This window comes from Typha latifolia, chromosome 5, assembly GCF_019914945.1.
Source record: "Typha latifolia isolate L0001 chromosome 5, TyphaL0001v2, whole genome shotgun sequence".
Taxonomy (NCBI): Eukaryota; Viridiplantae; Streptophyta; class Magnoliopsida; order Poales; family Typhaceae; genus Typha; species Typha latifolia.
Genome location: NC_133090.1, coordinates 513,391 through 538,109, shown reverse-complemented (window position 1 = coordinate 538,109; position 24,719 = coordinate 513,391). Strand labels below are relative to the sequence as shown.

General features: G+C 37.6%; 4 protein-coding genes across 4 annotated transcripts; 3 read left to right on the top strand and 1 right to left on the bottom strand.

Annotated features, from left to right (window-relative positions):
* Window positions 1-1,761: 1,761 nt before the first annotated feature.
* LOC140789792 (beta-glucosidase 1-like) lies at window positions 1,762-5,283 on the bottom strand. The gene is made up of 12 exons (XM_073139630.1): window positions 5,146-5,283; window positions 4,793-5,017; window positions 4,624-4,682; window positions 4,458-4,533; window positions 4,299-4,370; window positions 4,111-4,198; window positions 3,471-3,711; window positions 2,982-3,097; window positions 2,677-2,897; window positions 2,515-2,546; window positions 2,269-2,371; window positions 1,762-2,192 (listed from the first exon to the last, which is right to left on the bottom strand). Exons 2-12 carry the CDS (start codon window positions 5,004-5,006, stop codon window positions 1,918-1,920), a joined length of 1,497 nt encoding a protein of 498 aa, XP_072995731.1. The 5' UTR covers window positions 5,007-5,017; window positions 5,146-5,283; the 3' UTR covers window positions 1,762-1,917.
* A 543-nt stretch (window positions 5,284-5,826) lies between these two features.
* Window positions 5,827-12,954, top strand: LOC140789582 (uncharacterized). Its single transcript, XM_073139343.1, has 15 exons — window positions 5,827-5,947; window positions 6,431-7,133; window positions 7,212-7,291; window positions 7,374-7,408; window positions 7,515-7,593; window positions 7,689-7,767; window positions 7,950-8,030; window positions 8,111-8,241; window positions 8,399-8,455; window positions 9,003-9,162; window positions 10,343-10,562; window positions 10,784-10,894; window positions 11,085-11,210; window positions 11,989-12,040; window positions 12,478-12,954. The coding sequence occupies exons 2-15, from the start codon at window positions 6,554-6,556 to the stop codon at window positions 12,634-12,636; spliced, it is 1,950 nt and encodes a 649-aa protein (XP_072995444.1). The 5' UTR covers window positions 5,827-5,947; window positions 6,431-6,553; the 3' UTR covers window positions 12,637-12,954.
* A 289-nt stretch (window positions 12,955-13,243) lies between these two features.
* LOC140789300 (general transcription and DNA repair factor IIH helicase/translocase subunit XPB1-like) lies at window positions 13,244-19,571 on the top strand. The gene is made up of 18 exons (XM_073138957.1): window positions 13,244-13,474; window positions 13,576-13,744; window positions 13,826-14,048; window positions 14,120-14,176; window positions 14,276-14,416; window positions 14,499-14,579; window positions 14,716-14,803; window positions 15,173-15,510; window positions 15,654-15,729; window positions 15,816-16,009; window positions 16,484-16,647; window positions 16,737-16,809; window positions 17,435-17,548; window positions 18,184-18,264; window positions 18,372-18,431; window positions 18,740-18,823; window positions 18,929-19,071; window positions 19,193-19,571. The coding sequence occupies exons 1-18, from the start codon at window positions 13,354-13,356 to the stop codon at window positions 19,281-19,283; spliced, it is 2,298 nt and encodes a 765-aa protein (XP_072995058.1). The 5' UTR covers window positions 13,244-13,353; the 3' UTR covers window positions 19,284-19,571.
* Window positions 19,572-19,740: 169 nt separating this feature from the next.
* On the top strand, window positions 19,741-24,207 carry LOC140788820 (ATP-dependent Clp protease proteolytic subunit 3, chloroplastic). The gene is made up of 5 exons (XM_073138290.1): window positions 19,741-20,102; window positions 21,044-21,158; window positions 22,035-22,210; window positions 23,353-23,448; window positions 23,538-24,207. The coding sequence occupies exons 1-5, from the start codon at window positions 19,794-19,796 to the stop codon at window positions 23,829-23,831; spliced, it is 990 nt and encodes a 329-aa protein (XP_072994391.1). The 5' UTR covers window positions 19,741-19,793; the 3' UTR covers window positions 23,832-24,207.
* Window positions 24,208-24,719: the final 512 nt, after the last annotated feature.

The following is a 24,719-nucleotide window of genomic DNA, read 5'->3' as shown; positions in this document are numbered from 1 at the left end:
ATGTACCTAGCAACAAAAAAGTCGTGCAATATTTTCATAATTTGTCTAAAATGAAGGTGGTAATTTGCGAAGACACACACACACAAAAAAAACCATGAGCGGATGAGGGGCCCACTCGTACGGACAGGGAGATACGAGCACACATCAGCACGTGACGACCGGGATAAAGAGTTTGAAGTTTTCTTCCCAATCACGTGGTCCTGGGCCACTTCTCTGGACTCCCTTCTTTCTTCTTCTTTCCTTTAGTCAAACCTACAACCCCACCACCCGAATAAATCTGACCTCAGGCTTAGGTTAAAACACCCGTCCCTTTATCTTCCTCCTCTCTCTATCACGTTATATTACTAATTTAATACATTAGAAGGGAAAAAAAAAGACTCTGAGTTAATATTAATTTAACAACTAACAATAAATAATATTTTATTTATTTCGATCTTTTTTTATTATTTAAAAAAAAAAAAACGAAATGTGCTATGAGACATTAACGTGGAATATAATGTTTGTGGTTGGGTACCGCAGGATAAGGACTAGCAGGGGAATTGGCATTGTCTGCATTTAAGCATCAATAATTGAATGGTGTTGGATATCTCATATCTTTGGTGATGGTGGTGGTTGAAGTAATTTAAGCCACCTATAAAGGTCTCATTTAAAGATATGATATCGACCACTAATTTTATCACTGCTAGTATTTTACGCAGCAACTCGAGAAACTCCATGTTCAATAGTACCCTTTGTACCATTTTTAGGGGCAGATAGAACAAGAACTAAGAAAACTTTTTTTTTATTAAAAAAAGTATAATATTTTAAATTATATAATAAGATATAAAAGCTCGTAATATTAATTACTCTATGGGTTCATTTAGACTTACAGTTCAAAATTGGCTTGAATTAAAATTGAATCAATTTAAGATTGAACCAATTATTTTAAGAACAAAACTGACTAGTATTACAGCTGTTAAAAGACACAATGTATATTGTTAGTCTGGTACATAACATAGTAGTAGAGTGGTATGATAGACTTTCTTTTATTATTATTCCCTCAAAACATTTCACCAAATAATGGCCAAAAGCATCAGCGAGCATATTCTTAGTGTCCCTAGCATTATTCCTTTTTTTTTTCTGATTGATAGAGAACCCATAGGCTAAGATTAATTCAAATTAAGTAAACAATGTGCGTAGGTTCTCTACGGGCCCAGCTGCACGAATTCCTTGCAGTCCCTTATCTCAGAAGGAATCCCTGCAGCTGTAACAACAGCTAGTTTGAATTATTTAGGCATGCATGCTTTGCTGGTTTGAAGTAGTCTGAGGGCCATGGCCAATTGCTAACTACTCTACTAATAGTATTTTGGATTGACTGTGGAATAGATCTTTTGGTAAGTCAATTGACTAAATTCTTATGTAAGTTCTTCAGCATAATTCCAAGCAATTTGACCTGGTCTCAAAAGTCTAAACTTCTAGACTTAATTACCTTGCCAAAGTCCACAATGTTTAAGAAATTGTATATCGCAGACTGAGCTAATGAAGGAGAAATGGTAATAGAAAGATGTATTCAAGTATAATATTTTAATATCATCCACTTGGTTTGGTTGCCAACCTCATTCTGTTTTCCTTAGAATGAATCTATAGTCAAAGGAAATTCAGCATTCTTGCAGGCCAATAACTAAGATGAATTCCACATTCAAAACCTAACCCCTTCCAGTAAGTTTGAATCTACTTTAATCCTACCATTCCACAGAATTAATAGTGATAAAATAAAAGAGGTAGCATGAACTCAATTTCCTTATTTCTATCATAAAATGATTCAGACAGCGTTCAGACTTCGTAAAGGTTGCCAATTCAACCAAGTTTATTCAAGGAAAATTCAGCTGAGCTTATGATAGAACAAAGTGAACATGGAAATCGAGTTCAGCATTTGTTTCAGTTCTTCCTCTTAAGCACATCTCGAAACCAATACGCTGACATCTTCGGGTGTCGCACGAGAGTTTTGAAATCAACGTAAACCAAACCGAACCTTGATGTGTACCCTGACTTCCATTCAAAGTTGTCGAGTAATGACCATGCAAAATAACCGATCACATTTGCCCCGTCGTCAATCGCCTTCTTGAGCTCCATTATATAGCTCTGATAGTACTTAAGTCTTGTCGTATCATGCAATCCTTCAGACAGAGTGACATTACCAGGATCATCCATTCCTGTCAATATATCATGGTTGTTATGTGAAATATCAAACAATATACAGAGGACAATGGATAAGCTATAATCTGATACCATTTTCAGATAGTATGACTGTTGGATTTCCATAGTGGCTTTTAACATAGGTAACAGCTTTATACATTCCCCATGGTACAATGTAAAGCCAAACGGAGTTTGCCTGCAAAGTTTATAAAATCTAGTCTATCTTATGTACAATAAGAAAGCAATCAGAAAATATTATAAATTTTAGAAGTTATAGAGCTTTTTGGATCACATAATAAAACTAGACCTATAATCAAGACTTGAAAATAAATGGCTTACTCTTGGTCCAATAGGCACCCCATTCCTCTCATCTGCAAAATTTGAATTTAAAGTTTGAAAAAAGAAAAGCTATACAGGAAAGTGACATGTTATTCTTCTTAAGAAGTTATAAAGAGTCAAATCCTGCGTGATCTCGGAACTGAGATGAAGGTAAATACTCACAAGCAAATCCAGCATTCCAATCCATCGCATAACTAGTGGCTTTTTGCGGCATGGGCCGATGAGGATCATATATATAGTAACTTGTGTATTGGTTGATACCCACAAAATCTACTGAGCCTTTCACCATCTTAATTTCTTTGCTCGTGAACCTTGGAAGCCTTTCTTTAACAATCTGCTGCATCGATTTCGGGTACTCACCATAAATGATAGGATGAAGAAACCTGAAAATCATATGTCATCAGTTGAATGAATGTCACTAAAATTAAGATTATAGCTGCACACTCTTCATAGTATTTCACATTTACCATCCCAAATGGAAGTCTCTTGATCTTTGAGCCGCAGCTTGGTCTGCCTCTGAATTGGTAAGAGGCTCGTACCAAACAAAATCCAAGAGAATTCCAATCCTCCCCTTTTGTGTAGCCTGACAAGTATTATTATGTCATAAGAATTAATCTGACACATTATCATGCTGTCAGAATTGATCTTCAATCATTTCCCTCTTGTTAATCAGACAAGCATAAGGAAGCACAACACATCCAATACTCTCTGTTTATCAAGAAGTTGTTTGATCTTACAACAAAAACACTGCAAATTCAAGTATACTAGTAACTGAAAACCAAACAATATCAATTGGATATTTGCCAATTGTGGATATTAATATTAAGGATACCATAAGAAAGTTAGTAGGCAATGAAAACTAATAAAAATTCTGAATGCTGCACTTCTAACCTTCTTTCGCAAAGGTTATATGGAGAGTGCTTGTTCAATTAGGTGTTGGAGGAAAAAGTTCTTACCTGATACTTGTCGCGGTACCTCTTAACAGCAGCAGCATGAGAAAGGATAAGGTTATGAGCAACAATGTAAGGTTCAGTAGCTGAGTTTCCAGCTGAACAATTTGTACACCTTCCAGGAGCAAATTGACCATCATCATAACCGAGAGCTGCAACAACCCTTGGCTCATTGAATGTCATCCAGTTCTTTACTCTATCCCCAAAAGTCTTGAAGCAGAAATCAGCATAGTCTGCAAATGCTTTACTGCATTTAGGAAACAACCAGATTAAAATTGTTTCCATATGGCTTCAGATATCAACACTTGGTAGTTTCCATATAGCATCAGATGACATGCTATTAAGGAGTTCATCTCTTTTTTCCAGGATATAAAAAGAGTATAACTGCACACTTGCTAACAGTTGATTCTTGTTATAACTAAACCAAAATCTTTCAGTTCTGTTTCCTTCTGGTTGTTTGCTATTGCTGCCATTTTTAAAGGATCAGAAATACGAAGAAGTAAAGCAAGTGCATTTGTTTATGGTTCATAAAGAGACAAGAGCCAAGCACACAGGAAATTAACTTTTTTAGTAATAATATGATCATTAATATTTGTGATTGCTGCAGTGATAGAAGAAGAATGAAGAAGATCGATTTATAACTTACACTACATTTTTGCTCAGCAAACCATTGTACTGCTTCTCAAGTGCCTCTGGGAGATCATAGTGATAAAGATTTGCATAAGGAGTGATGCCTATTAGAAATTTCATAACCACACGAATTAGTCTCTCAATAATCCACAACCTTCAACAATAGGCCATCAATTATTTAAAATGTGGAGGAGCATAGCATACCCTTCTTTAGCATGTAGTCTATCAACCTATTGTAATATGCCACCCCTTTCCAATTCACCTTCCCTGCTCCATCTACATCATAGAGAACAAGAACAAAAGAAATCACAAGTGTAACATATATGAAAAAATTAATAAACAGTAGAGAATCAGATTAATTACTTGGAAATATTCGTGACCAGGAGATGGAGAAGCGATACGCATCAAAGTTCATCTTTTTCATGATATCCACGTCTTCCTACCGAAATGAATACAGAAAGAAAAATAAAAATAAAACACTAAGAAATATTTGTAGAGATATAATATATAATTCATTGATATATCCAACCTTATAGCGGTGGTACTCGTCGACTGTAACATCCGCAGTAGCATTTTTTGCAATTTCCCCTGTTTGTTTATATCAAAACATATCAACAAGATTAAACATTTAAAATTAGTAAACATGAAAACTATAACATCTTGGATGCAAGAGGCTAAGTCTTGTCGTCACACTCTACCTGGTATGTGGACGAAGACATCCCAGATACTAGGCCCGCGGCCGTCCTTACGCGCCATCCCCTCCACCTGGTACGCCGACGCCGCCGTCCCGAAGACAAAGCCAGACGGAAAGCCGGCCCGGCTGAGCCCGCCATTTTCGTAATCTCCGGCTGCTGAGCGCCGGAGTTCAAGCAAAAGTACGAGGAGGAGGAGGGGGTAGAGAGAGATCCTCATAGATTTGCTTCCTGGAAGCGGAAAGATTGAAAGAGTAGTAAGTGGAATACAATGTGGAGGAATTTATAGTAGAGACGGATAAGATATTTTTGTAAAGCCTGCCCGTGAATAGCTAATGCGGACGTAGGCATTTCCTAACCGTTTGTGCTGCAAGGACTGACAAGATCTGCTTTCGGTCTGTCGTTCTTCTCATACCATGCATGGAGATATAGCACTAAAGAATACTACTACTGCTGATATCACCTGGGATCTAACTCAAATTATTTAGCAAGTTAAGTACAAATTGCAAGAGGTTTGTGCAGTATTATTATCGGATTGTTGTACTAAGAGGGACTGTAGATTCCAGACTGCAGCAATGTGTGATGTGAAAAGTCTTGGCGGTCAATAATGCTAAGTGTGGTCAGATGTATACATCGTATGTGGCTTTCAGTTTGACTGACTGTCTGGAAACACAATCAGACAAGTTGGATGCTATTTGGACTTTGGATCCTATCCTATGCCTACTTGAGTTTTGATAAGCAACTCTGTATAATAATGGTCATCAATTTATGCAATCGATATATATCGATAGTGAATACTAATAAATATACAAATAATATACTTCAACTCATATACTCGTTTTTTTTTTTTCTCTCTGAGATTATGATTGGGCAGGCTAACTAGTGTGGGGTTATCTTTTATATTTTCTTTTGAATGTGATCAGAACCGTCAAATGAGCATGATTGATACGCAAACTCTACTAGGCCGTGATTCGGCCCAATTTGTTAGTCCAAAGGGGCCCAGCGCAACTAGATGGGCATCCGATTCCAATCTATCTTTCGACTCGTATCCTCGTTGTTGATGCACGCGTGGTTCTTCCTCTCAAATTCGCGAGTCGGCTCGGGTCACCGCTTCTTCGCCGTCCTTCTCCCCTCCTCGGCCCTCTTCGCCCTTCCGCGGAGGTAGGTACACCGGCCGCTGGCCGCTTCCCCTATTTCTTCTGCTACCGTCGAGAACTCTTGAAACCCTTGTGTTATTGTTTTATGCTTCTCCAAGCAAAGGAAATTGTTATTATTATCTGGTGTTGTTTTATTAACATTTAGTGTTTTAAGCTTGAATAGTGTGAATTAAGGATTTGCTTGCCGTATAACTATTCACTTGTCGGATAATATATAACCTTAGATGGCAACCCCAAAATGGTAGGTGTTAGTGGTTAATTGTGATCATGTGATAGCCTTCTTGTGATTCGAAGTCACAATGCGAGATTAGTCCTGGCGCCGGCACAATTGCTTGTTGTTATTTGAGTGTGAGTCACCTTTTAAGTTTGTGACAATTTTCTCACTTGTAATATCTTAAATTCTGTAACGTTTATTATTTGCACATCATTTTCTTCTCCTAAAATCCTTCAAAACAAGTCAATTTTTCGTTGTCATTATTGTTTGCAGGTCTGCAGTTTGAGCCAGCCACAATCTGAGAGCTTGTCCCTAAAACATACTGCGAGTGACTTTTATTATTTGTCAGCTTGATGTGCAGGAGGTGTGTGATATTAGATTAACTACAAAGAGCTCATGGATAACTTCCATAAACAGCCATTACCCCCTGGTGTGGAGATGTTGCCAGATTCATCTTCAAATTCTGCTCCTCTTAATCCTTCTGCTTCAAAGCCTTGTCCTGTTTCGGTAGATGTCAAATGTGGTGTGTATCCTAGTAATACTGGAAGCCTTTTTCCTGTTACCCAATCAAATACATCATTCCCTTCTGCTCAAGGTTCCTCTAGTCATTTACAGCCAACCAGTCAGTTTGCCTTCTCTCATCTAACATGTCCTCCACCACTTTCTCAGTCTGGGAAAAATGAGCTTCAGTTGGCACAAAATAATTCCCAAGGTGGCACCACCTTCGATACTGACTCAAGTTACCCCAATCAAACAGAGTCAGATAAACGTAATTTTGGTGCTGAATTAAAGAATCCAAATTTTGGTTTTGATACTCGAAGAGTGGAAACTAATCATGCTATGCCGTCAACTACATCTCAAGATGATTTGAGAAGTTCCTCTCAGGCTGCTGGAAACGTCATGAGTCAGCAGTTAGATGGAAAATCTACAATGGACAAGGGTTTGGTCAAGGAGAGCAACCTTGTGAATGGAAATGGTAAATTCTTCTCGCTCTTCCCTTCTATTATAATCATCTAAAAATGACCTGATATTTGTAATTTTGTTCGTCTGGCAGACATTAACCCAGCAGGACTATACCTTGGAGATGGTAAAAGTATTGAATCTATTGCCGAACATGCTGTGCTGCATGAGCAAGTATGATATTTTCCAAATTATTGGATATTCCTGGTCATGTATAGTCTTGTTATATTAAGTGTTCTTAGCTTGTGATAAGCAGGAAATTGCCACCCAGCAAGTTATACAGAACCGGAGGTTAGTCTTTTTCTTTCCTTTCTGTGTCATGCTATGTGAAAATGCTTTAACCAATAAATGCCGCAATCTTTTGAAAGAGAATATTTCGATGGTTTCTTATCCTCAGACAAGCAGATGGTACGCCTGCACCTGTGGATGGTGCTAAAGACATACTCTCAGGACGTTACGATCCCAATGCCTTGAAGGTTGATGACTTGCATGGTTTTTTTATCTTTTATTTATACATCGATCTAATTATTTTGGTGTTGTCGGTTTTATTTATATGATTTAACATTTTTAGGAGCATCTGCTAAAGATGACAACCAATCATCGTGCTGAGATGGCCAGCAAAAGGGGGAAATTGATTCATCAAGATAATGGTCAGTTTCTTTTTCAAAAATATGCAGCACAATCCATCGTATATTTCTTATATTTCTTATATTTCTTATCAATACATAATTACATACATGATTTTTTTAGTTAATACTAGCTACTTTCATTTGAATTTTTATGCTGCTTCTTAAAGAAATGTTTCTGACTTGAATTTCACATGTCCAATCAGCAAATATAGAGATTGGTAATGGATATGGTGTACCAGGAGGCGGTGCTTATTATGCTGTGACTCCCTTAAATGCCCAATCTAGTAAGATTGCTCTCGTCCTATTTCTTTTGTTTCTGTTTCAATATTTTCTGAATTATGCTAACTAATATTTACTATTTTAGAGAAACCTATGGATGAAGTTGGTGAAGCAAAGGCTGCTAAGGAAGTACCTGAATATTTGAAGCAACGACTGAAAGCTCGGGGAATTCTTAAGGATGATAAGACCAACGGCCACCCCACAGCAACAGAGGAAGTTAGTTTTCTTTAGATTTGACAATGTTGGCTAGATGATTAGCCTTCTTTTGTTTTTCTTTGTTCACATATATTTTTGGTACTCTTAATAGTTAATAGTATATGTCTGCTCGTGCTATCTTACCCTTTTTATGGGAAACTTTTTATCCTTGGTCCAGATAGTAGAAGCTCAAGATGATCGGGTCGCAGATTCTCTAAAGCTGCCTCCTGGTTGGGTGAGTAATTTTGTATATGGTGTGCCAGATTTTATTTCTTTGCTACTCATCAACTGGCAGTGAAGTGAAGCTACTTAACATGTGATATTTGTTATCCTTCAAATTTATCCCAGAAGTTACTATGGCTTTAGGTCAACAATTCTTTGGTACTGTACAATGAGACTGCCATTTTCATTTATCTTCAATTTTAATTCCCACCCAGCTGCTTTTCCCCAAATTTTCTTTTGTTGACACTTTGTTTTGAAAGAGTAGCAACATAAAACCCTCTTAACTTTTGTGGGATTTTTAATTTCCAACTCACTTGGTAGGAGGAGATTCATACATACACTATTTAAAAATCTATACAATGATTAACACTAAAGACACCTTTTTTTTCCCATATCCATTTCCTTCCATCTTTGGCTCCATTTGCTTTAGCTTCCCTTGTGTAATATTATTGTTATTATTGGTGTTCTTCATTTCTTCTTCTATTAACTTATGAGCTTTAATTGTTGTGTCCCTTATCTATGCTTTTCTTGGACTTGGTTTTTCCCCCCCTTCATTGTAGGTTGAAACAAAGGATCCAACTACCGGATCGTCATACTTTTACAATGAGAATACTAGGGAAAGCCAATGGGAGCATCCTAGTGCGACTGCTGGTAATGTGAGGAACCCAGTCGCATCATCCTTACCACAAGATTGGGAAGAGGCAGTAGATGGAACAACAGGTCTGTAAAATCCTCTTTTCTAGCAATGTCAATGCTAATGAGCTCATCATAACTGTCAGAAGTAAAAGGGAGTGATTTGACTAGTATAACAGAAGGAGCTGTTGTAATGTGTGTATTGGTGCTCAACTGAAGTGAAATTGTTGTTTTTAGGCTCAGTCGCATCTGTTTGGGATTAAAATAGATTGTTAGATTAGTTCTATTATTATTTGATTAATTTACTCTTCTTTGTTTTGGTAGGGTTCATTTATGTATAGCCAGATGAATTGATCTATTGCACCAGTAATTTGGGATCCACCTAATTGGAGTTTATCCACATGGATGGGTAGTGTGATTAACTTGTCATATGTTTGAGTTTAGAATACATTAGGGGATTTTCCACATCATCCACATCATCAGGCTGGCATGCTAGACTAACCGTTGATAAAAAATTTGATTAAGCTTTAGTGAGGGATTGGATCATAATCCTAGGTGGAGAAATCAACCCATTTATTTTGCATAAGGGTCATAGATCTTGGGGAAGAAATTGATCCGTCTAATTTGGAATGACAGGCCGGCCACTATTTATGGGAAACAACTTGCCCTTTCCTTTTCGAGGATCATCTATTAGTTGCAGTCCGAATTGCAAAATATAAAGTCTACTCTACATTTTATTAGAACCCAAGCATCATTGCAGAAGCTATATCAACTTTTCTGTGAGTAGTTCCACTAATTTGTTCAAACATTGATTTTTCTGTTCTTGGGGTATGTAAACAAGGGGTTCTGCTGGAATACGTTGCAATTCCTTACTTCCTGTGTTTGCACGCTTGGTTCTTCTCTGTTTATTATAGTGTGCAATTGTAAAAGGTTCTAGGATGCCTTTTAAGATTAGACTTTAGATCTTGCAGCATATCAATCTCAGAATGATAGTTCTCATGTCCTTCGGTTATCAAACCCTTGCATTTGATCATTATTGTACATATCTTGACGAAAGACTTACTAATGTTTTTTCTTTCTGATATCTGACTTAAGCAGTGATATTATCTTGGTTGTTTGCTTTCTCCTGAAAGCCACTCTGTACTTTATATTTAGCGCTGTCGAAATTCATGCACCTAAGGATGAAGGATTGTCAAAAAACTGCCAGATTTTTTTGCAAGTAACTCTATCTTGTGCTTTGTAATGTGAATTCAGTGTTCCTCTGTAGGGAAAAAGTACTATTACAATACAAGGACGTGTATAACACAGTGGGAGCATCCAAGTTCAATAAGCCAACTTGTTTCAGCACATGCTGTTCCTGAAGCTGTATGGCATCACACTGCTGCAACTGTTAATCTCGATAATACTCATATGAATAAATGCTTAGGCTGCGGTGGATGGGGCGTTGGCCTAGTTCAATCTTGGGGATATTGCAATCACTGCACTCGGTATTTTTTTATGCCTAATTTTTTTTTAATCATCGGGATGTATCTTTCGTTTCTCCAGGAATATCTTATGTATTCCGGTTCTTGCTTTCTGTCTAAAAGTTGGCCTGCAATGGGTTGGTTAGCTTGACAATAGAAAGTTCGGGGACAGATTTATTATTTTCTCAAAAGACATCCATTATTAAGACAGCATATGAAGTTTGATTTGTGGTTGTTTAAAGCAGGCTCCAAAATCTTCCTTTTCAACAATATCCATCATCTCACCCAAAAAATCAACAGCAAACAAGAAATATAGATACCTCCAAAGGACAAGGAAAGGCAGGAACAAATTACAGGTATCCTAGCTTTCCGTCAGGCTCTTATTAAATACACTGTTGTGTTACAATATTAATTTTTATCTGGTTCTTTCTACTGAGCTATATGTTTTAAAGGCATGAACAAGATCATCTTTCTGAAATTCTAGAAAGGTTATTGTTATCTGCATACTTCATTAATATTGGGACTACGATTTGGTTCCCCCTGCAGGTCGAGCTTAAAACCTCCATTTTCTAAGGATAACAAAAAAGGAAATCGGAAACGACAGCATACTGAAGATGATGAGCTGGATCCTATGGATCCAAGTTCTTATTCAGATGCTCCACGTGGTGGCTGGTATGCTTTTTTCTCTGTGTTTCTCTTCTGTGATACAAGCTAGTGCATCGGAATTGCATTGTGCAGCTTTTTAAAAAGATAGTTTCCTAGATATTAGTATAATTTCTTTGAAATATGTCTGATGGCATCGTGGCATTAGTGAGTTGTCATGTTATTCACATGTGCTGTGTTCTTCATTGCCTCAACACATTTCAGGGAGAACCAACTAGCTCTGGGTTCGAGTGGCATTTCATCCCTAACCACAACTCCCTAGGATTGGCGTATGGGCCTTTCCTGTGCAGCTTAGTGCCTTTTGTTCTAGAATTCTTCCTATTTGTGGGGCATTTGTGGCATGCGGGTGATCCTCTTATTTCTCGAACCGATAGGTCCATGAAATTTGGTTTCTTGTCAAAATTACTGTGTCAGTGGTATTGGTAGTTCTTCATATGTCGTTCCTGCAAAAGACATTGTTAATTGTATTAGAGATGTTGCCTTATCTACAGTATCATTCTTCTAGTTCATTACGTGACTTTGTTGATTGAGTCTTCCTCTCTGGTTTTCCCCACTGTTTTTGAGAGAAAAATACTTTACCTTACTGTTACTTGTGGCTTTCTGCTGGCACTAAGCATATCATGCAATTTGAACTGTTTTAACTGCAGTTTAGGAGCTGTGTCGGTCAAACTATTATCTTCCTTTAATTGCTAACTTTCCATTCCACAGGTGTAACCACCATGAGAGTACAATTCATTTCAAATATGGGAATTATAATAATAATTGCTGCCTCATATGTTACTTGCAGGGTTGTTGGCTTAAAAGGAGTACAACCACGAGCAGCAGATACAACTGCAACTGTATGTACTTCTAAATTGCAAAAGTTCAAGCGCTTTCTGCCTATACATTAGCAATTGTTTTCTCCATTTCTTGACTATCTAATGGACCTTTTGGACGGATGCTTCTGGGTTTTTCTTGAGGCTAAATTTGCATCCAAGGGAACACATTATTATACTCTCTAACTAGTTTTAAATAACTTTTATTGCATGTTCCCCAATTTTTGGTGCTGCTTTCCTTAGGCATTTGATACAATTATTTAGACGTTGACTTCCGGTTTAAAGTCTAAAAACTTGTCAAAGTCTTCTTTGTTTGGGGGTTCTAGCCAATCATATAAACCTTTTCTTCTATTAACTTGTCCAAATCTACAGATATCTATTCTATAGAACTCATGGTATCAATCAAGTGGTCATATGGCTGCATGATTTTAATGATGGTATTATTTTGGTTTGGATTACAGGGACCTCTCTTTCAGCAGCGGCCATATCCTTCTCCAGGTGCTGTGCTGCGAAAGAATGCCGAGATTGCAGCCCAGACCAAGAAGCACGGTTCTCACAGTCATATGGCTCCTATCTCTAAAAGAGGGGATGGCAGAGATGGACTTGGTGAAGCAGACTAGGAATCATATAAACTTCTTCTTGAGCAACCCCTTTGATCTGAACAACAATTTTGTGTCAACTTAGATAATTCACTTCAAGGATTCAGGACGATAAACCAGTGCTCTGATCCATCCATCCAAGTCTGATCTTGAAGATCTTCCTTTGGTGTATCATCATGTAGTCATGCTCTATCAATCAATGTAAAGGAATTTATTGGTGAACTCAGGCCTTCATGGTGTGAGGCATTATTTGGATTGGATGTGTACTAGGGAAATGCAAGAATACCTCATGATCCTATGTCTTAATACATATATTATTTTCATTCTTTTTGTGTTGAATTCGTGAAGCAAATCTTTATTGAACCATCCATAAATGTATGATTAATTATGAGATCGTCTCGAGCAACATAGTAAGTGTCAGGCTTTTAGAAATACTAGGTATCGTTAAGTTATTTAAATGGCAGGCTTTTAGAAATAATTAACCCTTCTTTATATTGTTATATTAAAAGTCTACACCCTTATAAACTATAGCAAATGTACAATATTTTTGGACGGTGGAGATTGATTGACGGGGATGATCATACGGCAGATCTCAATCTATACTAAAATTTCCAAGCTCGAGGGGAGAGAGTCGGTTCACCGCTGGTCGGCTCACTCGACGATTCTTCCACTATATAAATTCACATTAGCGCCGAGCTCTCTCTCTCTCTCTCTCTCTCTCTCGATCGAATCCAAACAATGGAGAAAGGTGAGAGAGGTCGACCCATCAAGAAGCAGAAGACCTCGGTTAGGGCTTCCCATGTCGTGGAAGAAGACGATTTCGACTACGCCGACGATTTCGACGACGATGCCCGAGATGGTATTCCATCTTTCAATAGCCCTTCTTTCCCCCCTTTGATTGCTGAGCAATTCCTCTTGGAATAATTGTTGTATTCTTTGGATTGGATTTGACTGGATTAGAGGAGAAGGAAGCCAAGAAGAGGGATTTCACCAAGCTGGAGTTGAAGCCGGATCACGCGAACCGGCCTCTCTGGGCCTGCGCGGATGGCCGCATCTTTCTCGAGACCTTCTCGCCCCTCTACAAGCAGGCCTATGATTTCCTAATCGCCATAGCCGAGCCTGTTTGCAGGTAATTGTGTTAGAATTTACAAAAAAATTAGCACTTTTTTGCTGGTGTTTTTTATCCTTTTTGTTTTTTGGGGTGTTACAGGCCGGAGTCGATGCACGAGTACAATTTGACGCCACACTCATTGTATGCGGCGGTGTCGGTCGGTCTGGAGACAGAGACCGTCATTAGCGTCCTCAATAAGCTATCGAAGACGAAATTGCCCCGCGAGATGATCGATTTTATCAATGCCTCCACCGCCAATTACGGCAAAGTGAAGCTGGTTCTGAAGAAGAACCGTTACTTTGTGGAGTCCCCGTTTCCAGAGGTGATTCTTGGCACATGAGAATAAAAGGTTGCTTTTTGATTGGATTATGAGAAACATGATACTGTTTGCAGGTCCTAAAGACTTTGCTCCGAGACGATGCCATTTCTCGAGCAAGGATATCCCCTGAGGTATTATTTTTGCATATTCTGCCAATTGTGTTACACAGCCTCTCCACTTGATTCCTGCCATAGCATATTCGTAATTTCATTTATTTGTACCCATTGTAGGATTCCCAAGGTGCTGAAGCATTTACCGTTAGCAAAACTCTTGGTGAGATTGAAGGTGGTCATGAAGAGTTGTATGGAGCTGAATTGGCTGCTGCGGCAGAAGAAAAGGAGACTCACTCTTTCGAAATAGACCCTGCTCAGGTACTATGCTGTTCAGGGAAAAAAACTTCTTTGTTGAAAGTAGAACAAAATTATGGAAAAGGTGATGAACCTTGAATTGCAGGTTGAGAATGTTAAGCAACGATGCTTGCCAAATGCCTTAAATTTCCCTATGCTGGAGGAGTATGATTTTAGAAATGATACCGTGAGTTATTCTTTTCTATTTTCTTTTCTTTTCTTTTCTTTCTCTTTTCATGCATCTTGAAGTATGGTTTAGTAATTTCTTTAGTGGTTCTTTTCTAATTTGAAACTGTGTCGTCAATATATTTTGGCATTTGCAGGTGAATCCAGACTTAAACATGGAATTAAAACCCCAAGCACAGCCAAGACCATATCAAGAGAAAAGTCTCAGTAAGATGTTTGGAAATGGTGAGTTCTAATTTGTTGCTATGTGCTTGTTGGCATATAAATATATCTTGAGATATTTTTTACTGTAATGGGATGAGAACATCCGTTTGGAATGTCGTAATTCACCCATGAAGTAAATGCAGGCATATGTTGCATAATCTCTTCCTTTTCTTTTCGAATTTGTGTAAACAGTAAAGTGTAAAATGATTATCTTGCATTTCTAAAAATACCTTCCTGAGATAGTTACCCCTCATTTTATTGTTACTGTGAGATAAAGTACCTTCTTGTTTTATGCTGATCTAGATGTTAATTTCACTAAAGTTCTGAATGGATCACCTAGATTTGCATCTGGACTAATTCGATTCACTTGACAAAATTTGTTGGTTGCAGGTCGAGCAAGATCTGGCATCATTGTGCTACCTTGTGGTGCTGGAAAATCTCTAGTTGGTGTTTCGGCAGCATGTCGCATTAAAAAGAGCTGCCTTTGCTTAGCTACTAATGCTGTTTCTGTAGATCAGTGGGCATTTCAGTTCAAACTTTGGTCCACTATAAGAGACGAGCAGATCAGCCGTTTTACGTCTGACAACAAGGAGAAATTTCGTGGAATGGCTGGTGTAGTTGTGACTACGTATAACATGGTTGCTTTTGGTGGCAAGCGATCTGAAGATTCTGAAAAAATCATTGAAGAAATACGGAATAGAGAGTGGGGATTGCTTCTCATGGATGAGGTGATCTTGCATTCTAATACCGCTAGGTTACCTAAGGAGGCATTTCTGTCAGCCATATCTAGTATAGGTTATCCACTTTTCTCTTTGGGTACTTGTCATGACAAATAAGATGTGTGTTAATATCTCTTTTGTGTTGCTTGCAGGTGCACGTTGTTCCTGCACATATGTTTCGTAAGGTTATCAGCATTACTAAGTCGCATTGCAAGCTTGGTCTTACTGGTCTGTTTCAGTTATTTGTTAGCTTTCCTGAACATTTTTGTAAGATATGCTGTTTTTTGTGATTAGTGCATTCCATGTACTTGCAGCAACACTTGTGAGAGAGGATGAACGCATTACAGATTTAAATTTTCTTATTGGACCAAAACTGTATGAAGCTAACTGGTTGGATCTGGTGAAAGGTGGGTTTATTGCTAATGTGCAGTGTGCTGAAGTATGGTGTCCCATGACCAAGGAGTTCTTTGCCGAGTATTTGAAAAAGAAAATTCAAAGAAAAAAACAGGTATAAATTATCTGGAATTGTCGTGTCTTCCAAACCAAGATTGAAATTGTTCATTTCTTATTACTCACAGTAATAGTAAGTTCAGTTCTCTTTTTTTAGTCTATCTGTTGTATGACTGTATCATAATTGGTGAAAAACAATAGTTGGACGACGGGGTGACCCATCTTCCTTGTTCCGTTGATGGCAACAACTTTGAACCATTATAAAGAGTAAAAAAGACATTTATATTTCATATGGTACTGGAAAGAAAGACATTTCTTAAGAATAAAAATAATTATTGTAAGATCTGTATGGAAGTGAATAACTCTTACTTTCTTCCTTTTTCCCAATCTGTAAAGCTCATGGTCATCACTGCATTTTCCATCTATATGCTTTTGGAGTTCATAATTCTTTTATTATGAAGTTAACATTTTTGCTAAAATAGTCGCTTTTATTCATACAACCTCCTCTTTCTGATATTATTTCAATCAACAGGCACTCTATGTGATGAATCCAAATAAATTTAGGGCCTGTGAATTTCTAATCCGCTTCCATGAGCAGCAGCGTGGTGACAAGATAATTGTCTTTGCCGATAATCTTTTTGCTCTTACTGCTTACGCGATGAAACTAAGGAAACCTATGATCTACGGTGCCACCAGGTTTTTCATGACTGAATAAATATCCCCAGGTCATCAGTCATGTATTTTTCCTTTCAATTTATTTACCTTTTGTTTTGAATCTCATTCAGCCATAATGAGAGGACGAGAATTCTTCATGCATTCAAGAATAGCCCAGATGTCAACACAGTCTTTCTATCTAAGGTATGAATTATCCTTGTAAACATGTTTTTTTTTTAATCTGATCTTTCTCTGAAAAAGGAGTTCTTTACTTCTTTTCTTAATCTATTTACAGTGCTGAATGGCATATATATGGTCATTATTATCTCACTGTTGAAAAGTTCATACTGTATTATGTTGCTTAGAAGTTGAAAGAACATGAGATATCTGGTAAGTTGCCTTTCTATAAACAATAAAGTATGATTTAGTACATTACAAGATAATATTGGCTCATTGTGTAGAAATCCAAGCATGCAAGTTCTCTTTGTAAAAGGTTTCTTCAGTTTGGGGCTTGAAGTTCCATGATAACATGTATCACTTACCCTTAGGGAATGTATACCTTATGCAGGCAACATTTTGTTGGAGAAATTCTTGATCCTTCATATAGGAAGAGAGTTGCATAACATAATGTTAAGAATTTTCACAGAGAAGAAATGATCTCTTAATTTAATGTGCTCAGACAACCTATTTGACTGTGGATATGTACATTGGCTGACAGCAAAATGTTGAAGTACTACTGCAAGATAGTCAAGACATGCTCTATAATTGCCGATTTTTTTGCTCAAATTTCAAGCTTACTAATCTTTTTATATTGTTTTTTCTTTTCTAGGTCGGCGATAACTCAATTGATATTCCTGAAGCCAATGTGATAATACAGATATCTTCCCATGCGGGTTCACGACGTCAGGAAGCTCAGCGATTGGGTCGTATTCTTAGGGCTAAGGTACCTTTTGGTTGATAACTAACTATTAAGGAAAAGGAGTAAAGATTGTTCTCACTTAGCATGCCTGTAATAATCTCTATATTTCTGTGAAAATTGAGCCTATACTTATTGGTCAATGTGCTTAAGCTTTCTTCTGGCGTGTTCTTTTATAATCTTTTTACCAGTTGCTTTTCTAAGCTTTATATTGCTTCTGGATAGACTGTCTCAATTATTTTGATTAGATTATGTTGTCTTTTGAGCCTGAAGTACTTGTGTCCTAGGTTGATGAGAATAATACAAGTATATGAGGCATGCAATTTTCTGTGTTTTGTACGTCTTGGTGCAAAAAAAAATTTGTTCAGTTAACCAATGTTGGTTCTAGATTTGGACGCAAGGTGAATCTTGATTCATTTCCTCTTCTATATGGAGAGTTTAGTTCTTCCATTTAGTCTTGTATTAGTTTATGTGATATAACCATAGAGGTTTATTTCTGTCCACTTCAGTTGTGCTTGTGATTCTACTCGTATTCATATGAAGGGTGAAGTTCCTTGCAACTAGATCTATATTGATGTTTAATTAAATTTTCCTATAAACTACTATGGATGATATATGATCTATGTTTTGTTTCTTACTTCTTGCAAATATTGAGTTTTCAGGGTCGACTTCAAGATAGGATGTCAGGTGGGAAAGAAGAGTACAATGCTTTTTTTTATTCACTTGTATCCACTGACACACAGGTACTACTACGTTCTTCATCAGTGATTTAGTATGTTATAAAGCATTATTTCCCCGAGATGATACTACAGTCCATTGAAATGATAACTTACTCTTTAAATTGTCTCAGGAAATGTATTACTCTACAAAGAGGCAACAATTTCTGATCGACCAAGGATATAGTTTTAAGGTTTGTACTTCATTTTCAGATGCTGGGATACTTAATTGTTTTAATTTATGCCCAATTATTTGTTGGAAGTGCTTAGAGAATCTAGTCTGAGATGCTAATATGTCTTGTTCCGTCTGCTACGAAATCAATGTTCTCTGTTAGAAAATTTTACTTGACTAATACTTTCCAACTATCTAGTAGCTCCTTTAAAGAGATCAGGAAAAAAAAAAGAAAAAATGTTCCAGATCTGCTGCCTCGTAATTTTAGGTACCAACATATAAAATTGCAAAATTTTATCACCCAAGTGAACCATGTTATGGTATTGCCAGGTAATCACAAGCTTGCCACCACCTGATACGGGAGCTGAGCTCAGCTATTATACCCTGGACGAGCAACTTGACCTTCTGAGCAAGGTGTGTTCTTCTCACTCTTTTTAGTCATTTTTCTGTTGCTAATGTTCCCTGTTTTCAAGAGGCACGATGTTTTCCTTTTTATTCTTTTTCTTTTTGTTGTGGCAGGTATTAAATGCCGGGGATGATGTCGTGGGGCTTGAACAGTTGGAAGAGGATTCAGATGGTAAGGCTCTTCTGAAAGCCCGGCGATCTACCGGAACAATGAGTGCTCTTTCCGGAGCAAACGGGATGGTTTACATGGAGTACAAGTACTACTACTATCACCACAGATCTTTCTCCTATCAAAAGAATTCTTTCCACTCTCTTTTCTTGCTCCTTCCGTTTAACAATTTGGCTTTCTCTGATGTTGGTTGGGTTTCCCATCTGCAGCACGGGGAAATCCAGGATGGGTGGACAGGTTAAAGGCAAGCCCAAGGATCCTGCTAAGAGGCATGTGTTGTTTAAAAGGCGCTTCCAGTAAAAGTCACTACCAGAACAATTTCATGGCATGGCGGCAAAAGCTCGAGGTTCATAGGAGTGTTGTAGTTGATGGCCTTTTGGTAATCATACAACTGAACAAAAGACGGAATTCTGGAGTCTGTCTTGATGTATATGTTTCAGTTCGACATTGAATCAGCCTTCTTGTAACTACTGTAGTAGTTTGTACAAGAAAAATTTTGTTGGATACTTGTGAATATACATGAACAGTGTACTAATGTAAACCTATTATTACATAATGCGAGTAGAGTAAATATACTTTCTATTACAATTTTGTATCCATTTTTTATACGAATATAAATACTTGTAGGTAATAAACAGATTGTAAACTTTGTTAGTATAAAAAAGATGGGATCCGTAAAAGATTATTTGGGCTCAATTCTACTAAAGCCCAACAACAACTGATAAATATAAGCCCAAAAGGTTCGATCTTTGTGTAGGACTGATTGTTACTTCCACAATCTCAACTTCGTTCTCGAGAGGTAGTAGAGAGATGGAAGCAATTGTAACCTTAGCGGCTTCGTCGTCCTCTCCGAGGCTCTTCTTATCCACGTCCACCTCCACCTCCTCCTCTCGCCTCTCTTCCCATGGCTTCCCCTTCCCTTCCGCCAAAGCGCTTCCACTCAACAGGAGGAGAAGAGGATTCGACAGCTCCATCAAAGTCTCGGCGAAGACGAGGACGCTTTCGGATGGGTGGGATCTGTCGAGTTCGGTTGTTGGGTCTTCATGGTTGACGAGATTCGAGGAGCTGGATACTACCAACATGCTTCTCCGGCAAAGGATAGTCTTCTTGGGATCTCAGGTAAGGGTTTTGGAAAAATAGGTTTGAGTTTTTTTTTATTTCGTTTAGAATTATAAGCTACCTCCTTTTGGATTAAATGAGGTGAATTTGTTGGTTGGTATTCGAAAGATGTAACTTTTTTGCGATTTAGTGGAGGGATCCTTTTTTGCTTTAATAGTGGAGGAGATTGAGTTCATATTTTGGATGGAAAAGCGATTTAGAAGTATTTGATCACTTTGACCCCCTTGATAACGTTTAATTTGGAGTTGTGCATTAGGAGGAGGAGGTTAGATAGGAGATTGGTGTCGAGAATTCAAGAACAAATTACTTGTAGTACGAGTTGGTATTCAAGAAAACAAGGATGCTACTTCTTTATATTTGTTGATTCTACAGAATTAGCTCTGGTTAAGTAATGATATTTGCAAATAGTGAGCAAAGCTTTAGCAGGCAGATATGAGGAGACAGAAGAACTAAATGGGATGGGTGATGAGGAGATGCAAAGCTGAGAGTTCATATCCGAAAATGGAGTTGATTGCTAGGAAGGTATGATATGGAAAGTTGAAAATGGTCGAAGATTAAGATGGACATGGTATGAAACTGAGTGTGAAGTGATCCACAAAATGACTCCTTTAAAATACTTATTGAGACATGAGGAAGCTTTAAATTTAGTGCTGTCTAGCTTTGGCTGTTCAATTTTGTTCCTTCCTGCTGGAAATTCTTCTACTGTTCTATCAAAGATACATTCTACGTATTTACAAGTCAGAATATCAGGCGTCTGTTTAGCACTTTGGTATTTCAGCTATCTCTGGGTTAAATACTATAGAAATTTTGTTTTCTTACCGAGGGATTTTGTTAAAGGAAATTGAGTCGTCTGGAACTCATGTTATATCTGTATGTTCATCTGATATTAATCTAATCAAATGTTTACCTTCTTACTTTTCTTCTTTCCAAATGATGAGTAGGTGGACACAATGACCGCTGATCTAGTTATCAACCAGATTTTGTTTCTGGATGCTGAAGACCAGAAGAAGGATATCAAGTTGTTCATAAATTCACCTGGTGGCTCAGTGACAGCTGGTATGAATTTGTTGCTTCATTTCTAAATAAGCAATCAGTATGTATATTCACGTCCATAAGTATATGGCTGCCAAGAATGGCTGTTCATACTCATGCTGGTTGGCACACACCATTCCAAAGTAGATACAAAAAGGAAACAAAAGCTAGAACTAGAGCCTTTTGGATTCAGAATGAGATGTAGCTGAAAGGGCACTCTAATTACAGACGAAAAGGAAATTGCGATAATTTATGCAACATATGATGACTTCAATAATATGATAACGTGACAATTTCTCATTGGCATCATTAGATGTTGCAATGGTGGATTTAAGGAATTTTCCACATTTTCAGTTTATCAAGTTTAATACTAGACCAAATTAATGATGTGCATCAGAACACATCGAGAATTATCTACTTCTGCTAAGGTCTGATGATATTGTTTGGAACATATCATGAAACAGAAAGTTGAATATGGGAAACTACCAATATATGTTGCTTTTGTCAGTTTATTATGACCTTAAGTCAAGCGTTCTGCCAAATCCAGTACATGAAAAATGCTGATGTATGTGACAGTGAATTACAAATAGTTTACTTTGAGGAAAGTTTGATATTTCAGATCAAGAAATTATAATACCTGGAAGCTAATAATGACCAATATTATACATTTCCTCTTTATATGAAGATAAATTATGGCATTTCTTTTAACTGTGTATTTTCCTAAAATGTATATGTTGAACAAACGAAACGTGAGGCTGTGTAGCGTATCTTATTAATGTTTTGTCATGATTATTGTCACATTATCCAATTAGCAGACCATGCTGAGAAGTGGGATATCTGTTACATGCTAGACTTGGACATGGTAATTTTTTTTATTTTTTGATGGATCAACAATTGCAGGAATGGGAATATATGATGCTATGAAGTTATGCAAGGCTGACGTCTCTACTGTTTGTTTGGGTCTTGCTGCATCCATGGGTGCATTTCTTCTTGCTGCTGGAACAAAAGGAAAGAGGTTTTGCATGCCAAACGCAAGAATCATGATTCATCAACCATTAGGAACTGCTGGAGGAAAAGTAAGTTAGTGATTGCTGGTTAATGCCTTTCCTTTCTTGCCCTAAATCAGAAGTAAAACTTTGGTAGCATTTCTGCTTATTTGACTTCTGTGAAAACCATATGTATCATATTTCTATTGCATTTTCTAGCTTGAGACTGCATTTCAATGACGAGTATAGATCACCTGCTTTCACATGTACAGTGATATTCATTTGTCAAAGCAACTTCTCTTTTCTGTAGTAGATCTTGATCTGTCAAACAAATCATAATTGCGACATGCATTATATATTAGTTACAATCTGGACATCCTTAACACATGCATGCAACTTTTGCAAGAATGACAAATTCACAAACTTAAGGTAGACTTAGAACAAATGATATGTTGAATTGTTGATGTTCCTTCAAACAGAAAACTAAAATGACTTGTTAAATGTTACGATCCGACCACGTGGGTTAAGTTAGTCGAGTCAGTTGAGTCGAGTCTATTTATCTCTTAATCGATTTATGCTTATGTAAGTCACTAGGGTAAGTCCAATTAAGTTAGGAAAGCTCTTAAGACAAGAATTCTAATTACCTTAAAGCAAGAATCTTAGTTGAATTAGAAAAACTAATAAGGTAAATTTTAATGAAAGTCGTTTAGGATTAACCTTTATAAATATGTGAAGTGCATCCCTAATTGTTTATGCCTGAAATAAATATTAAGTTAAGTTAAGTTAAATTTATTTACCTTGTATTAATTTCAATCGTAACAGTCTATTTTTCCTAGGAGTATATCTAAGTTAGAAACTTTATTTTCACCTTCAAATTTTAGCTATCATCTACTTTCACGAGCCACTCACTCTTACGGTTGACCACCACCATTCCACAGCTGTTTGCCACTCTTCGATGACCTTCACAACTTCGATTTTTCACTCATTTTGATCTTGCTTCACTATTTTAGCCATCATTTTTTATCTGGATCTCCGATTGATTTTATTTCAAAACCATTAGATTCGAAACTTTTGAGATTACTATATCTTATTTGAGTGTAATGTTGAAGTATGTCTTCTGTTCTGTTTAACTCTAAAGAGTTGCTTTTTTGCCTTCGAAGTTGTTTTCCTGTATTTGAATAGCAAGTTGTTTCATCGGAACTCATATATATATATACACTTTTGTTATGCAGACAACAGATATGGGATTACAAATTAGGGAGATGATGTACCACAGGGTAAAGATGAACAAAATTTTGTCAAGAATCACAGGAAAACCCGAGCAACAGGTTAGCTTAATAGTTTTGCTACTGATAATTTCACTGCTACTTGTATCTCAATAACTGAGCTTACTGAGTATGTCATATTTGGCTTACAGATTGAAATGGATACAGACCGTGACAACTTCATGAATCCCTGGGAAGCCAAGGAATATGGGTTGATTGACACCGTTATAGATGATGGGAAACCTGGGTTGGTTGCGCCCATTGCAGATGCCACAGCTCCTCCTAAAACTCGTGTATGGGACATGTGGAAGATCGAGGGGAGTAGAAAAGCCAAGCAGAACCTGCCTTCAGAGCAGAAGTTTTTCCAAAATGGACATAATAGTGGGACCAAAAATGATGAAGAGAAAGACACAGAACAGCCTAAGGAGGCCACAACAGCAACATGAAGCATGACGCTCTGACAATTCTTTCAGCACTGAAAGGAAACTGGTGACACATCATAAATATGGATTATTTAGTTGTAAAGTGTCCTCAAAGTTTCTCCACCAAGTTCGCCTTTTGCCGAGGCAATTAAAGCTTTGGTATGGTTTTGCCATGTACTAGATACTGAATCCTACAGATCATATGCCTTTCTTAAGCGTATTTTCATTGTAACAGTAGCTTGGCCGAACTTTCTTAGTTTGCTTATCCCTGCATCTCAGAACAAATGGTCCAGGGTTGGTTGGACCATCTGATCTCATTTGTTCTTAGGTTTTTATGTTGCGAATATCAACAGTATCACCCGTAGTCACTGATGTGGACAGCTCCGGTACGTTGTTTTAACCCCTGTGATCTGTGTTTGTTATTTGTAGAACTTGTCATGTAACGGTAGATGTAATAACACTCTTCTGCAATCGATTTATACCAATAGGTAGAAAATCCGTTCGTTCCTTATACCTCGCAATGAGAAACAAACAGGTTTTTTTGCTTCTCCGTGGAGTATTTGTGCAGGTCGTTCCATGTGGTTCAAGAAATTCTTGCTTCAGTTCATAATATAAATCATAGTTTTTAGATCAATTGATGATCTTACGAAGTATCAGAGCTTGAAGTATCTGGACAACCGGACTCACTCTTTTACAGGTCTCGTCTGGGTCGAGCCGAGCACAGTGCCGGTTTAGAAGTCAGCGAGATTCAGACGACCACTTTCTGGGGAGTGATGAATTGGGTGTTACATCCCAAGCGGGGAAGACAAAGCTGGGAGCGAAGAGGGGGAGGGAGAGACGAAGGAGACGAACAGAAGCAGCCAAAGGCGAAGCAAAACGCCAACCTTTTGCTTTGGGTTTGCCAAGTACACA

What these genes read in the sequence shown, in the direction of transcription:
- LOC140789300 (XM_073138957.1), top strand. Translation starts at nt 13,354, where the DNA reads ATGGAGAAAGGTGAGAGAGGTCGACCCATCAAGAAGCAGAAGACCTCG. An exon ending in GTCGTATTCTTAGGGCTAAG is followed by an intron (nt 17,549 to 18,183) that starts GTACCTTTTGGT and finishes TTGAGTTTTCAG; the next exon opens with GGTCGACTTCAAGATAGGAT. An exon ending in AACTTGACCTTCTGAGCAAG is followed by an intron (nt 18,824 to 18,928) that starts GTGTGTTCTTCT and finishes TTGTTGTGGCAG; the next exon opens with GTATTAAATGCCGGGGATGA.
- LOC140789582 (XM_073139343.1), top strand. Translation starts at nt 6,554, where the DNA reads ATGGATAACTTCCATAAACAGCCATTACCCCCTGGTGTGGAGATGTTG. An exon ending in CAACCTTGTGAATGGAAATG is followed by an intron (nt 7,134 to 7,211) that starts GTAAATTCTTCT and finishes TTCGTCTGGCAG; the next exon opens with ACATTAACCCAGCAGGACTA. An exon ending in TCCCTTAAATGCCCAATCTA is followed by an intron (nt 8,031 to 8,110) that starts GTAAGATTGCTC and finishes TTACTATTTTAG; the next exon opens with AGAAACCTATGGATGAAGTT.
- LOC140789792 (XM_073139630.1), bottom strand. Translation starts at nt 5,006, where the DNA reads ATGAGGATCTCTCTCTACCCCCTCCTCCTCCTCGTACTTTTGCTTGAA. An exon ending in AGACTACATGCTAAAGAAGG is followed by an intron (nt 4,199 to 4,298) that starts GTATGCTATGCT and finishes AATTTCTAATAG; the next exon opens with GCATCACTCCTTATGCAAAT. An exon ending in TTGCTGAGCAAAAATGTAGT is followed by an intron (nt 3,712 to 4,110) that starts GTAAGTTATAAA and finishes TCCTAAATGCAG; the next exon opens with TAAAGCATTTGCAGACTATG.
- LOC140788820 (XM_073138290.1), top strand. Translation starts at nt 19,794, where the DNA reads ATGGAAGCAATTGTAACCTTAGCGGCTTCGTCGTCCTCTCCGAGGCTC. An exon ending in TAGGAACTGCTGGAGGAAAA is followed by an intron (nt 22,211 to 23,352) that starts GTAAGTTAGTGA and finishes TTTGTTATGCAG; the next exon opens with ACAACAGATATGGGATTACA. An exon ending in CAGGAAAACCCGAGCAACAG is followed by an intron (nt 23,449 to 23,537) that starts GTTAGCTTAATA and finishes TTTGGCTTACAG; the next exon opens with ATTGAAATGGATACAGACCG.